Source organism: Solea senegalensis, unplaced genomic scaffold (assembly GCF_019176455.1).
Source record: "Solea senegalensis isolate Sse05_10M unplaced genomic scaffold, IFAPA_SoseM_1 scf7180000013316, whole genome shotgun sequence".
NCBI lineage: Eukaryota > Metazoa > Chordata > Actinopteri > Pleuronectiformes > Soleidae > Solea > Solea senegalensis.
Genome location: NW_025320802.1, coordinates 2,027 through 17,722, shown reverse-complemented (window position 1 = coordinate 17,722; position 15,696 = coordinate 2,027). Strand labels below are relative to the sequence as shown.

The window sequence follows — 15,696 nt, the reverse complement described above, 5'->3', positions numbered from 1 at the left end:
GTGTGTGTGTGTGTGTGTGAGCATTCGTTAGCGTCAAAAAACCCAAATGAACACGCGACACAGCTCGCGTCAACAAAGTCACGCCCCCTTCCCCCGCCCCCAAAAAAGTGGTAAAATGGAAGGTGTCAGCGCCGGAATGGTAAAGCTGTGTTACTGAGTCAGTTATGGCTTTGTGTGACGGTGAAATGTCGCAGGGGGAAAAAGGAAATTTCTGCGTCTCCTCACGGAGGAGAGACGATGAGCGGGCAGCTCGCCGCGCAACGCCGCGCGACTGGAGGAGGGAGACGGGAAGAAGAAAGCGAGACGTCGCCGGGCAACCAGGAACCGAGCGACCGATGCAAGGGTTTCCGGGAACGACGTCACGAGAGACAATCGCGGCAAAAAACACTTTCATAAAAGGAGACTTAGTTGAAAATGTACCATTTTAAAAGAGTTTCCTCAAACTTAAAAACCACGTCATCTTCCTACAGTTTTCCTGGAGCTTCCGACTTCTCCTGGTCGTCTTCCGCGGACTCTCGTCTCGGCTCTCTGTAAAACCTGGTGTCAGTCAAACCTCAGAAATACTGACGCCAATGTGAGAGAAGAAAAAAAAAAAAAATCCACAGCCTAAGAAACCAAATGAAGATACAGACGAGATTTAGCAGAAGAAGAAGCAGCTTTGTGTAAACGTTCCCGGGAAAGTGGACTCGCTGTCGGGCACGGAGCTGGTGGGGTCGTCGGATCCCACTCGCAACAGACTCACAGGAAGTCAGGAAGAAGCCGAGCTGCCGCCACGTCTTTTTCCTCCGAGGACGTCGGGAGTTCAGTTCAGCGCCACAGAGAAACCCAGTTCCTGTCCAGACGTGGAAAACCGTGCAGCAGCAGCAGCAGCAGCAGCAGCAGCAGCAGCAGCAGCAGCAGCAGCAGCCAGACCGAAAAAGACGATGCACGAAAAAGCGATTGGAAACAACCTCGAACTCTCCAAGTCGACCTTGTGATCCCACAGAGGAGAAACGGAATCTTTCAGGGTTTCGAGGTCCACAGAATCCACATTAGGCAGATGTCTGGTTCAGGTCTTTCTCCCAAACAGAGCTGCAGCTACTAAAAGACAAACAAACACGATAACCAATCAATAACTGGTCAGATTATGTCCCCGTGACGGAGCAGGAAACGCGATAAATCCCAGCAGGAACTTGTGAAGAATCACTTTAAACTCATTTTCACTTTCTTCTTCTCCTGTTGACCACTTATCACATGACCTGGCAGTAAAAAAAAAACCGTTGGTCCACACCATCATCATCAGCATCTGGACTCAACTAGAGCTGAACGTTTAAAAAACAACAACAACAACAAAACCCCCGAAAAAATGAAAAACAACAACAACAACAACAAAACTCCACAGCGAGAATTCAGCTCCAGCAAGGCTTGAAATTCAGTCTTGATCCCGTTTTAAAAAAATTAAATCCCCCGTGTCGCCGTCAGGGACTTGAAAAGGCTTGGAAACCTTCTTCAGACAGACTGGACTGGACTGGACAGGACTGGAGGCTCAGGTTCACAGGGTCAGAGGTTCTCGCACTTTGTTTGTTTTGTTTCGTTTTTTTCTCGTTTTTTGGACGTCAGCACAGGATTAGTCCTCTACTCCACCTCGTTGGGTCGGTCTGTTTTCTCTCTCCTGATGACGGGCAGAGGGTGAGCCTCGGTGTTGAAGACCCAGTGGTCGAACGGTAGGTGGTCGTCGTCGGAGAAGAGCAGGTACAGATACCTGCGGGAGAGGAGAGAAAAACTTTATTTAATCAACGGGAACTAAACCTTCCGTTAGCCATGGCGCGCGTACGTCTCGTTACTGTAACTCCTGGACCGTTTGTCACATCTACAAAGCTTGAAAAAACTAGCCAGCGCACAAAAATAAAATACATGACACAATCTGCAGTTTCACGATGAGATGATGTATTCACATCTCTGCTCCAGAAGGAAAGAGAACATCTAGGAAGCTTCTGAGGAGCAAATTCTGATCCAATAACAGCCTCTGTCAGACCTGACTGAGGGAGCGTTTGTGTGTGTACACCAGCAGAGCCAAGAAACCTCAAACTCTTTCAGCTTTATATGTCGAGCAATACGGCAAATTAAGAATGATCAGATGAGACAGTCTTCTGCTGATTTCAATGGAAAATCACTTTTATTTTCTCCTTTAAAGCTCCTTTATTTAATATATAATCTGTCTTTGTTCTGAATCTGTCCGGCCCTAAACTTGCACTTGTTTTTTGTAATTCCAGCCTCTCTGTAATTGAGTCCGACAGCCCTGACTGAATAAATCTGCTTTACCTTTAATGTAAGACGATGCTAACTGGGCACTTCCTCATTTTTCTCTCCTCTAATTATTTGAAGCAAACCTTAAAAAACCCTTGACTTTGTGATATTCAGGTCAACACATATTGATCTGTAAAGTGACGCAGACATTTCATCCGAGTGAATGTGTGTGTGTTAATCAGAGAGACGGGACGCTGCGTGATAAAATTTACAGCCTACATAAAAAAGGCAGGATTTGATGGCGGCTCACCTCCATCAGCCGGTGTTAGCCTAACCTTGACTTCCTGTAAACAGCTGCGTGGTGCAGATGAGGAAGAGGAGGGAGATGAAAGGGGGCAGGAGGACGTCGTAAAGAGTTCTGATGGACGCGACGGACGTGGCGATAAAACCTGGGAGGGAGGGGACGAGCTTGGAGGGTTTTCTCTGCCGCCGCCGCCGCTGCTGCTACGTCAGCTACGCTAACACTGTCGCTCAGGTTCACGTTGTGTATGAAACAGGTTTATTTGATGAAGTGATTAGTATTTGTGTCAAAGCTAAATTAAATCATATTAATAAAAAACAATTATAATCACCAATCATTAAGGAGGATCCACTTCAAAAAGTTAATTCATTATGAATCGACTTCCAAATGAATCATCAACTATTCTGATAATTTACTAAATGGTTTGAGTGTTTCTCTCTCTCTTTTTTTTAAAGCTTTGGTTTCTGGACATACTATTAGTTTTTCTTACTTGTCATGTGACTAGGGATGAAACCCATTAGCTATGCTATAATCCAGCTTGTTTACACCCTGTACTGATGACTAATATTCATGAATAGGTGCTGCCTCCATCAAACAAAAGGTGTTTTTTTTTTATGTTAACATTTTACAATACCTCCACCACTGCTAACCCGCTAACAACAATAACACTACTGAAAGTGTTAACCCCGCTAACAACACTATCACCTCCACCACTGCTAATACAGCTAACAATGCCAACACTAACACCAATGCTAAGACCACTAACAATACTATCACCTCTACTGCTGCTAATACAGCTAACAAAACCAACACTAACACCAATGCTAAGACCACTAACAATACTATCACTTCTACTGCTGCTAATACAGCTAACAAAAACCAACAATAACAATACCACCACAACTAACAGCACCAATGATAACACCACTAACAATACTATCACCTCCATCACCGCTAAAACCACTAAAAATAATAATACTAACTCCAATGCTAAGACCACTAACAATACTATCACCTCTACCGCTGCTAATGCTAACAACCCCAACATGAACACCACCGCTAACAACAATAACCCCACTGTAACTGCTAACACCGCTAACAATACTACCTCCACCACTGGGAACACCAACAACACTGCTAACAGTGCTAACACCACCGACACTACAACCACCACCACCGCTAACAACATGCTAACACCGCTAATAATACTATTAACACCACCACTGGTAATGCACCTAACAACACCAACACAGACACCAACATTAACAACACTGCACCTGCTAACAGCGCTAACACCACCATGTGCTAGAAATCATGTATTTTTACCATATAGTAAAATCTAACAATAAACCAAAGTAAACAGATGAGGTCATCGTGTAGGTCATGTGTAGAGACACACTCGCGCACACACACACACACACACACACACTGGTTAAACTGTTGTTAGTGCTGTTTGAAACAGTCCTGAACACAGATGGAGAACCATGTGAGGAGGAAAACCCTGTTTGCTGCTAGACACCAACCACACTGAGTGACTGAGAACACATGCAAGGAGACATTTGTGGCGACACACTCACACCCAAAACACACATACACTTACACACACACACAGAAATGCACCAGAGGGCAGTTAAGCAAAAACACAAGACGAACGCTGAGTGAGGAAACAAGAGCGTCTTTTATCAAGCCGCATAAAAGAATTGAAGAAGTGTATAAATACATTCACAACATTCATGATAAGAGGTCTTCAGTGGAAATACATTCAGAGTGAATCTCTCCAGCAAAAAAAAACACGGTTTCATAATTCTCATATTATGTCTGAAAAGAAGGAACCACTGAAGGTGAACAGTGGGAGAATCTTCCTCTGAAATTGTCCAGGAGTTAATAAAGTCTGTGGAGTTAAGCTGCTGTTGAAAACAAACATTGTCTTTTTGAAATAATTGGACACACTGTGAATCCTCGCAGCCTAACGTGGATTATCATCTCCACCGAGGACATTATGTTTTTTATCCATGTGGCTTTATCTGTGAGTTGTAGCAACTTCCTGTCTGCAGCTGTTGTTGTTGTTGTTGTTGGATTAATCTGAATTTGTTGTGATGAGTCGATGATCGACCGAACGTTCCCTGTTGACTTCTCTTCACGTGTGTGTTGTCATTTTCTCGTGTTTTTGTGAATTTATACTCAGTACAAATACTCTGTTACTGTACTTTACTGTCAATTTTTACTCCATTACATTTCCTCTGACTATCTTTGTTAATTCACCCATTCACACGCTGCAACATGGGGTCAAGTGTCTTTGCTCGAGGACACACATATAGACTAGCACAGCCAGGAATTGAACCCACAACCTTCCAGTTGAAAGACAACTCACCCACTCACTCACTTAAACTCACATGTATGTACTTTACTTAGTTATTGATATTTCTGGCAGCTTTTACTTTAACTCCACCACATTTCCTCCTTCTTTGCTACTCCCAAATAAAATCACAAGAAGAGGAAGAGTTGGTATTATGGTCTGTATTTATATAGAGCTTTTCTAGTGTTGAAGTTTACACTACAGGTTTCACCCATTCACGCGTTGAAAATAAATCCTTATATTTTTTCGGTCTGTTCTCACAGTTTTGTGTCACATCTGGCGCCGAGTGTCGCAGAGAAACACTCAATAAAAAAAACCAGTGTTTGAATGAAGTGACAGAACCTTGACGGTGACCTCCACCACTCTCTGGAGCCTCCACTCAACCAATGAAAACACCATATTTAATATGTGTGTGTGTGTGTGTGTGTGTGTCTTACTTGAGCGTCTCGGCCAAGTAGAAGCTCTGCTGCACGTCGTCGTGGTTGGGGGTCGAGGCGTAAACGTCCCGCACGCCGCTGTAGCCGCCTCCCACTCTGCAGTGCTGCTCCAGGGCCTGAGCGACGAGACGTTTCTTTAATGATTTTACTTTATCTACGTACTTTAAGCACGTTTTTGATGAGCAATCGTCAAAGGCATTAAGATTTAGTTTCTAGGCGTTCAATCAAACGATTTCCAAGGATTTGGGAAACTCACAGAAACCCACGTGATTTAACGTGACTTCAGAACATAAACAGACTACTTTTGACTTCAAACGAAAGTACGCAACCTTGAAATCACGTCTGTTAATCCCTTACACGACTGGATAATTTGGCCAGATAACCTGTTATCAAATCAGCGTAACATCAGCCAGATTAGGGCCAAAATCTGGCCAATTATCTTCATAATATTGTTAATTTGGTGCCACATTTTGTTTTCACGTGTACATCATTAAAAACCTTGCCTCTGACATGATTCTTAACTAAAAATAATGTTAAAAATGGAATAAAAAAACACAATAGAGAATCAGAAGATAATATTTCACATCTCTTTTCCTCTCTGACAGATGTTTCTTGTTTACCTGCACAGCCTCCCAGCCCCACTCCCTGTACTTGGGGTCATGGGTGAATCTCCACATGTACATGTACGTCTCGATGACCTCGGGACGCAGGATGAAGTACTTCTCGTTCTGGCGAGTGGCGATGGCCTCGACCCCACCGTCGAAGCGGAACGCCTCTGGACCCAGTTTCAGAGCTACACACACCAGAGAGGGAGAGAGGGAGGGAGAGAGAGAGAGAGAGAGAGAGAGGATAAACGTCCAAACACTGGGAATTTAAAGGTGTAACAGAGATGTTACCGCTTCAATTTAAAGGAAACATAACATAGTGAATAAGTGAGCTAGAATTTGTCCGTAATTATCATTACAACCTTCATTTAACGAAACACCATTGAAATTAAAAATATCTTTAATAAGAGGGTAAAACAGGCTGCAGCACATTTAGCAGCGTTGGGAGCCCAGATGTATAAACCATCCAGAACTAAGTTTAATATGAAGGAGAACGACATCCTGTGAGGCCACCGTAGTTCCCTATCGCACTTGGGAACGGGAGGCGTGAACAGATAAGTCTTATTTCTTAGCCAATGAAACTTTAATATCCTTTTATCTTTTATTTTTTTTAAACTTATGAACTGAAATAACAAATTAATTGACCAGAGATTACAGAATATTTTTTAATAATCAGATTTTTTTGTTGATGAAAGAATCACCTTTGTGAGGTCCAAAGAAACTTAAAAACCTTTTTGTGGGGACAAGACCACTTTTTAGGGTTAAGGTTAGATTTAAGTTAAGGATTAAATTAAGTTGTGATGGTTAGAACCCTTTAACAGCGATCATACCGCAGACGACACATTTATTATAAACCGTAATTAGGCGACGGTTTCTGAAAGCTGTGGATTCGCACGTCAGCGCCTTCGTGTGGTTATTATGATAATTTCACTCGTGGGAAAAACTGCCTGTTTTTGGACACTGAGAAAAAGACTTAAACAAATGAAATTATTTTAAATGTTTTGTACAATGTTTCTTCATTTTAACATTCAGTAACATAGTAAATAACTGCCAGATGTTGAAAGTTATTCTGTAAAAATTTAATTCTCTGCCCTTTTTATGCTTAAAATAAGCAAAAAAGGGACATTTTGAGGCTGAGGTTTTTAAGGGTTAAGGTTAAGGTAAGGGTAAGGGGTTCACTAAGATATAAAGACAGTACTGACCAGTCCTGACGTAAGACTCGTGACAGGTGCGCGCGATCTCGGCCGCCTGCTCCATCTGGTGGCCCGTCTTGTCGTTGGGCGCTCCGTCGGCGCCCAGAGCGATCATGCCGCCGGCGAAGCAGGTCAGGTGACCCATCTTGTGCTCCAGCAGACCGCCCTTCCACTCGGCGATGTAGGTCAGGCCGCCGCTCGACTTCCTCATCAGGTTGGTTTCTATGGCCTGGGGAAAAACAAGGCGAGGGTCACAGTGTGTTAGAATATCTGTTTTTAGGTGAAACTGTTCCTTTAACACACGACTGTTTTCTTTTTTTTTACCAATCTGCTGCTGCACAAACACTTCATGGTCCTTGAAGAGTAGGAGGAATTATGGGTAAAGAATCTGTGTTTTTATCATCGTTATACAGAATATTTGCAGATCTGGTGAGAGGAACAGTCACAGGAAAACTGTTTCAGGGGATTTTCAATAAAATCACGTTATGTTATATCACGTTGTTATTCCTACAAAATAAAATATATATATATATTTTTTTTTAATGTTATCTTTAATTTTAATAGTGTAAGCGAGCCGTCTTCGTGCACCTTTACTGTGCAGCTAAAAACTAAAGAGACTTTTTGGAGGATTCTTCCATGAGCACCACTTCCTTTCAACCTGGCTTTCAAAATAAGAGCCCTAACTTCACTACCTTTTGCCATAATGCTTGACAATGAAATGATTCTATTTAAAAACAAACAAACATGTTTTCAGGTTATTTAATTTGATTTGATGTGTTTTTATTGTGGTCTATTTCCACATTTTTTCATATATTTGAGTTACTTTTCGACGTATATTATCATCTGTACAACACTTCACTTTGGTTCACTGTGCTTTACGAATAAAATTGAATTTGATTATTTTTTATTTTTTACATCTGTTTTAATACACAAGTGCAAACAGGAAGTGGTCACAAACCGGGGTTTCCTAACAGATGAAGTCAATCTATGACTCATAAAACTTCAGAAAAAGCTTTTTATTACGAAACATAAAATTGTTTGTGTTCCTTCTTTGTTTTGAGCCTGAATTTCCCGTCTCACTGGGTTTCGTAAAGTGTTTTTTTTTTTTTAGACTTCCCTGAAAAACCTTTGTAAATAAAATTGTCCTCGAGCGTCTTGTTGTTTTTCATTTTCTTCTTATTATTTTAAATTCTCGCCTCTCCTTTTTCTACTTTATTTTCCTCGTCCTCCACAGTTTCATCTCGATTTTCATTTAAAACTTCTTCTACCATTTTCTTTCTCGTGTGTTTTCCTCCAATTTTACTTCATTTCCTACTTTGATTTCTTTCTTCTCTTTTTCCTCCGGTACTGTTTTCTTCTTGATTTTCATTTTCTACAACTTTCATTTCCCCGTCATTCTTCTTGACTTTCCCTTTCTTTATTTCTACATTTCCTCCTTTATTATCATTTCCCCTTTCTTCCTTTTCTTGACTTAAAAAGCAATAGAACGACAGACGTCTGTGTTTGTAGCTGTAGCTGTGTGAGGTCGCATTAGAAACGCAATATAAACAGAGATAACATCATTTACTCTGCTTTAGACATGGATTTCTTAACACCAAACATTGGTCTTTGTCACAATTATAGTTTTAGCTTCATAAAGTCAAGTCTGAGTCAATTTCAGCTTTAATATCGATCAGCAACTGATTTCTGGACTGAAATAACAACAATTAATCAGAATAATCTGATTAATTGTGTTAATATAACTCAAGTTTCACAAAAAAACCCACACACGTTTGTTGAATTAATCTGCCCTCAGACTATTTTAGGGGTTAGAATTAGGTTTATGTTAAGGGTTAGGTTAAGGGTTAAGGTTAGTTCTGACAGTTAAGGTTAAGGGTTAGGTTTAAGCCTTTAAACACCTGAAGATTCTTTTATTTTTGGCTTGTGAAATCTGTGACTGAATCCCAGCCTCTCATGGTGTGTGTGTGTGTGTGTGTGTGTGTGTGTGTCACCTGCAGAGCGTCATAGTACATCTTCTTTCCTTCCTCGTCCGTCTTGTCAGACATGAGCCAGGCCTTGAGCAGATACTCATAGAAACTGTCACCCAGGCCCCCGACGGACACGTGATCTGTGACACACAGATTAACATACAGATTATAACACACACACACACACACACACACGTTGCTGCACTGTTCTCGCAGCGTTAAGTATAATAAAGAAAAAAGAAAACGCACACACAGCTGATAATTTACTGTGAAATAAAAGTGTGTGTGTGTGTGTTATTGTGTGTCCATCCGTCCCGCTGATGTGTGTTTGTCCTGCCGTCTGTGAGCACAGGCTCATCCATATGCATGTGTCATTAACAGAGTCCGGCCCTGTTTGTGGAGTGCAGAGATTAAATGTCAGCCGCAATCATCCTGTGAAGTGAAGTGAAAGAGGAGGAGGAGGACGAGCGGCGGCGGCGGCGACGGCGGCAGATTGGGTCGAGAGCCGATAAGTGCGCGGAGGTTCGAGATCGAGCCAGGAACGAGAGCAGCAGACGTGCAGAGAGAGAGGGAGGGAGAGAGAGAGAGAGAGAGAGAGAGAGAGAGAGGGGGAGGAATGAAGACAGCGGAGGATGAAACGCCACTCACATCATGCAACACAAACATGACGGCAAAGTGTCAATGATACTTTTATCTGTACAGATATTTTAAAGTGCGTGTAAAAGCAATGAAAATATCTCCTCTGACCTTTTTCCCCATAAGAAAATGTGTTGCTGACCAAATTTGCCAAATTTGAATGATTAAAAATAGTCACAGTTAGGTTTAAAACCAAGCTGGACACACACTCGCTTTAGTGGGGACCACAGCACGTGAATGTTGCCGTTTAAGAGCTGCAAAAGAGTACTTCTTTTGCCAGAAAATGTGTTTACCAAACCCGGAATTGTTGATGTTCTCAAACGTCTACAATTTATTTTCAATTGTAAGGATTTCTTTGTTACACGAGCAAAGAAACCAGAAAATATACTCATTTAAGAAGCTGAGAAAAAAATGGAACTTAGTAAAATTGATTAATAATGGAATAATCGTTGCAGCCTGTACGGAATATCAACGGAATTGGTGATGACCAATCACAGAGGCTCATTATTTGGCAAGCAACAAATCACTGTTGTCTTTTTAATCAAAACACGTTCCGGGGCGTCTTATTAAAGATTTATAAAGTGCTAACAACCTATTTATTTATTAGCCTGAATGTGAACTTGGTATGCACACATCCACACATACATTCATTAGAAGGTTTTTCACAGTCAGTGACACGGCACCTTTAATTACAACATAATCCCAGGTCTTACATGTTCACTTATGGCAGATATAGAGCAAAGCTTTGTGGAGCAGCTGCGGTTGAAAGATATTTTTCAGACAACATCGGGCTGAAAACATCCCGAGGACATCATTTATTCAGCACTTGCATTCCCCTCGCTATTGCATAATTTCTTTCAAGACGAAAAAAAAAACTCTGTGGCTAAGACAAACATAAAAGCACCGTGTGTGTGTGTGTGTGTGTGTGTGTGAGAAGATTTTTGTTTTACTCTCTCTTCTGTTGTTGAAACTTGTCGTTTTCTATTCAACGCCGCATGTCATCATTTGCATAGATTACGTGGATGAAAACGCGGGCGGCGGCTGTGGTTAAGTGTCACATAAACGCCGACTTGCATGCGCGCGGATGTTCTTTTTCAGCCATTCATATTCAAAGTCTCCGCAGCCGACGAGTGGTATGAAGTCGAGTGGGAGCGCAGGTGCATGTTTGACCTTCAGAGGCGGATAAATAAACAGCTTTCAAATTAAAAAAGACTGGTATTTGACAGGTCTATTACAAACACAGGAATATCAGCGGCTATTCAACAAAGAAGCTATTGTTCTGTCCAGAAACTGTCACTTTTTCACGCTTGTACGTTATATTTATTGGAAGACGTGACCTGTCTGAGCCTTTAAATTGATACAAGTGTTATATAACTGCTTCTGTCTTTACCTCACTTTCTGTGCCCCATTCTTTTCCTTTCACCCCAACCTGTCTAGGCACATTTTTGAGTCTGGTTCTGTCAGAGATTTCTTCCTGATAAGAGGGAGTAGTTGGGTTTCTCTGTACTCTATAATATTATAAAGGTTTCTGTCTAACTGTGTGTGTACAGAGCCTTGAAATAATGTATGTTGTGATTTGACGCTTTACAAATAAATATTGATTTGAATTGAACTGATTATTAAGGTGTGTTGACTGCAGAGTAGGGAATTGCCTTCATGGTGCGTTCCATTTGTAGTTAGGACATGGGAAAAAGGCGGCATGGTGGCTTAGTGGTTAGCACTGTTGCCTCACATAAGAAGGTGGTTGGTTTGACTCCAGCTCTGGAACCTCTTCTGTGTGGAGTTTGCATGTTTGTGAGGAACTCTGTGAGTTTCGGTCAAGTTGGTCCATTGTGACGCCTGTGATCAACCTCTGACCTCACAACAAAGATTCTCAATAAAGATTCTTTCTTTTTCTTTAGTCCCTCCTCAAAGTGGGCGGGGTCATAATATCATCGGCCGCGCGAAACTGTCGTGACGTGGTTTCATACGCGACACAAACACACAAGCTAGTGAGTTGCGAAGCAGTTGTTTTCGGTGAATCATTAGAATCAGTTCATTAAAAAAAAAAAGATTTGTTCACAGAATCGTTCAGTACTTCCTACGTGCTTCCTACCGCTGAGCGGGTCGTGATTCGGGCTCGTGATCGGCAGGCTCTCAGCAGTGCTGTCGCTCTGCTGTTAAATATTCAGATTTTAGACATTTCCTTTGCTAAATGTCAGAGATTAACGGACTGTTTTCAGGGATTTTTTAAGTCTTTTAAACTGATCTACAGTTCGCCATTATACGCTTTGTGACGACACTCTCTGACCAATCAGTGGTATTGGCTCAGCTTGCTTGGAACCTCGTCAGAGCAGGTACTAACAAAGGAAAAGAGTCGAGTGCTACCCAGCAAACAATTTCTGGTTCCCAGAACATTCTGGGAACAACATACTTTTCGATGTGGGAACGTTCCCTGAAGGTTCCCCACTAGGTTGTCCTGTGGTTGATATGGAAAAGCGCCATAAAGGGTCAAATTCACCCATGTTGGGAACATAGGTTACTTATTGGTCAAACACTGACCTCCTGCTACCTTGTCTAACTGTCACTTAGATGAGATGACTGACAGCTCATAGGTGGACAAAAAAACCCACTTATTCCACAGAAGAGTGAGTCACCGACTCTTCCTTCCACAACTTGACAGATTGACAGTGTCGCTCTTGAATCTCAGCGAGAGTCTGTGCTGCAGGAGTCCGGCGCCTCGCTGCTCTCCGGCGGCTGAGGGAATAACTCAAAGCAGCGTTTAAGATGGCGTTTCAAACGGATTGAGATATCAAGCCAAACTTCTTGCTTCCTGTCAGCGTCGGTGTCATTTTCCGTCTCCTTCAGGTGTCAAAGTTTCCCCAGGAACGTGACACGCGGCTGACGGCTGACAGGCGCAGACTCTTACTGCTACACTCCATCGCGACTTCTCTGTTCTATTATATATGCACTGCTGTTTCCGCAGCGCCTCCATATGTTCTTTCATCTTCTCTCTCGCCGCTCTCTATCATTATCAACGCGACCTGTTGGACTGCGACGTCTAAAGAGGAGGACTCGGACGAGGGATTCCAGATTACACCCTGCCTGTCACACACCTGACAGCGTGTGTGTGTGTGCACTCCCGTGTTAAAGATAGCGGGGTGGGCGTGGAGAGAGCGGGGGAAACACTTGACAGTGATTTGAGTAAATGGGGGTTTCGGGAAAGTAAAGAAGAAGAAGAAGAAGAAGTAGAGCGGGGGCTGATGCTACAACTACAAAAACACATAATCCACATCAAAGCGGCTGAAACAACAGATGACAACACATCAGTGACGTATCATCGCAACACGACTGCTAATACAAAACAACAAATATGATTCAGAAGCTTCGGAACGTTGTCATTTACATTCTTTTAGTGTTCATTATTCAGCAGGTTCTTACTGGCAGCATTTATTTAAAGTTTTAATGGAAGGAAAAGTATAATTTAAGGCGGGGCGTGTGTCTTTGAAAATGTGCAAATATAGACGTACTTTATTTTTTTCCAGCATTGAATGGACCGCTGGAAAACAAGACTATAACTTAAACAAATATTCGTCCTGTTTGTTTTTCTTCTTGTTTAACTCATGGTTTGTACTTGAGGCAAAAATAACACAATTATTAATTTTTTTTAAATCTCACCTTGTTGATTATTGTGTTCATTATTGTTGTTGTTTAAAAAAAAAATCATGGATGCCCAGAGAAACCAGGTCTCCTGTAGTCTGAATAAATCGATGAATGGACTAATTAACAGATCTGGAGACAGCGTCTGGATGATTTACGATGATTACGGGAGAAAATGTGTTTGCACTCCGCTGGTTTTTCACGGCGAACAAAATTACAGGTGTCGCTTTATGTCGAAAGATCAGATCCTGAGTGCACTGAAGGGACGGACGACAAGTAGCAATTTTCCTGTCATCTTTGGAGATGGGAAAAAAAAAGGTCTGACACTGGTGATGTGTCATCGGCTTATTTTTTTATCACCGCTTTCTGATATTTGACTCAAAGTCCTGGTTACTGTCGATTCTGAGGTTTTTCAATAACTGTTCTTATTTTTCCTTCAGGAAATACTGTTTTTTAAAGTAAGAGACGAAATAAAGACAACCACGTGCACTTACGTTGGCCCCACTGGCCGCTGTTGGGGTTCAGGTAGTTGGGGTACAGGCCCTGAGGTTTGTCCAGGCGGTTGAGGACTTTCCGGATGTTCATTACCTAATAATTCAAAAAAGAAGGGAACACAGGTGAGGATTAAACCCAACTTTCAAATCATTAAACCCAACTTTCTATTTAACACGCATAGCGCTTAGATTTTAAAAATAAAAATAATACAAAATGTGATACGTAACCTCACTGATACATCTCCATATGACTATTTCAAAATAAAAGTCTGGCTTATCAATGTGAAGGTGTGGAACTGAGGTGTTTGGTCGCTCCACATATTCTGCGTATTGTCCCTTCATATGTCTCACCATATCAGACCTAGAACTGATCACTTTTGTCAAATTTTGGTTAAAAAAAAATCTAAATTCCGACATAAATCTGTTTCTCATGTAAGCTCCGATTCTGTCACCACAACTACTAATTTCCTCCTTTGAGGACGTTGCGGGGGCCAGATAAGACTGGTTTGCAAGCCGGGTGTGGCCCCGGGGCCTTATGTTGCCCCATGTGTATAATCAACCCCAGCAACCACTAGAGGAATTCTGAGGAAATTACCAAAAACACTGCTAGTGTCTCTTCATGACCGCTTTCTTTTGTCCATCTTACTAAATGACAGTTTAGTTTTTACGTTTTTGGATAAGTTGTGTATCCGTCTTTTAATGTAGCGTTTACAGAAGTAGTGACACGCTTGAGTTCCGGGGGAGCTTTTTTTTTTTTTTTTGTTTACATTTACAATATTAGACCTTCATTTTATCGTAAGAAGCCCAAACTGAATGCAATTTTTGAAATGTCCTTTCACCCCAACCCGTCTAGGCAGATGGCTGCACAACTTTAAGTTTGGATCTGTCAGAGATTTCGTCTTCTGTTAAAAGGGTTTTTCTCTCTCTCCACTGATGCCTAGTGTTGCTCATTGTGTGAATTGTTGGGTTTCTCTGTTGTGGATGATGTTGTCTATGTACAGAGTAAAGGTGAGAAGAGTACAGAGTTCTAGTGGACTCATTTTTTATTTAAGAAAATAAAGTCCCAGAAACACTGAAGGGGTTGGAATTGAGTTAAGAGCTAATTAAGAGTACATGTTCTGCCCTTTTGTTACCTTCTGAGCAAACTCAGGATTTCCAGAGAGTTTGCTGAGGTGCATGAACTCCAGGTGAAGGGTGCCGTACTCTGCCAGGATGCTGCTCCCACCAGAGGCCCACGGCCAATTTCTACCTATACCACTGTACGAAGAAACCAAAAGAGAAGGAGACAGGGGTTATTTGTAAATAAGGATTTCAGTAAACTGTCTGACCATCTTCTTTAAAGCCACATGGAGGGGTACATTTTCATTTACCCACTCCACAATGAAGAAGCGCATTGTGGGCAACAAAAGAACGAGTCAGGTCGTTAAACCTGTTCATGAAAGAACAAAACACCTCCGTGACTCAGCAGTCGTACTCGGTCATTCTTCTTCACATGGATTTCCACTGAGGTAAGTCCATGATGCTAAAACCCAAATTTATCACACTCCATCTGCCATTTTTACGAGTTTTTTTTGTTGTTGATGGTTTTCCCTCACACTTGACTTTAACAGCACAGCTCATCTGGCATGGACTCTACTCTCTACCCTGACTAGGAATGTTGTGTTGATATGTTTGTGTGTGCCTTTCTATGGTTGTGAGAGGAGCTTTGATATCATATATAACAAAGGTTTAATATGTTCAGAATTTTAAAATCAGAATTAACTGGTTGCTTTAACGTTCCTTTACTAGGACCCTTACTTGAATTTGGAGCAGTGGTCACTTCGTGGAGTGACAGGAGTTGGG

The 15,696-nt window shown here is 41.8% G+C and overlaps 1 protein-coding gene across 1 annotated transcript; it reads right to left on the bottom strand.

Annotated features, from left to right (window-relative positions):
- Positions 1-880: 880 nt before the first annotated feature.
- Positions 881-15,248, bottom strand: LOC122760268 (mannosyl-oligosaccharide 1,2-alpha-mannosidase IA-like). The gene is made up of 8 exons (XM_044015353.1): positions 15,229-15,248; positions 14,988-15,111; positions 13,855-13,948; positions 9,110-9,225; positions 7,128-7,347; positions 5,941-6,113; positions 5,321-5,436; positions 881-1,741 (listed from the first exon to the last, which is right to left on the bottom strand). Exons 1-8 carry the CDS (start codon positions 15,246-15,248, stop codon positions 1,615-1,617), a joined length of 990 nt encoding a protein of 329 aa, XP_043871288.1. The 3' UTR covers positions 881-1,614.
- Positions 15,249-15,696: the final 448 nt, after the last annotated feature.

Bases quoted from the DNA above. Each gene is read 5' to 3' on its own strand.
- LOC122760268 (XM_044015353.1), bottom strand. From the start codon at position 15,248: ATGCGCTTCTTCATTGTGGA. The intron at 9,226-13,854 runs GTAAGTGCACGT...TGTGTGTCACAG, and splicing joins CAGCGGCCAGTGGGGCCAAC to ATCACGTGTCCGTCGGGGGC. The intron at 5,437-5,940 runs GTAAACAAGAAA...CTCGTCGCTCAG, and splicing joins GGGGCTGGGAGGCTGTGCAG to GCCCTGGAGCAGCACTGCAG.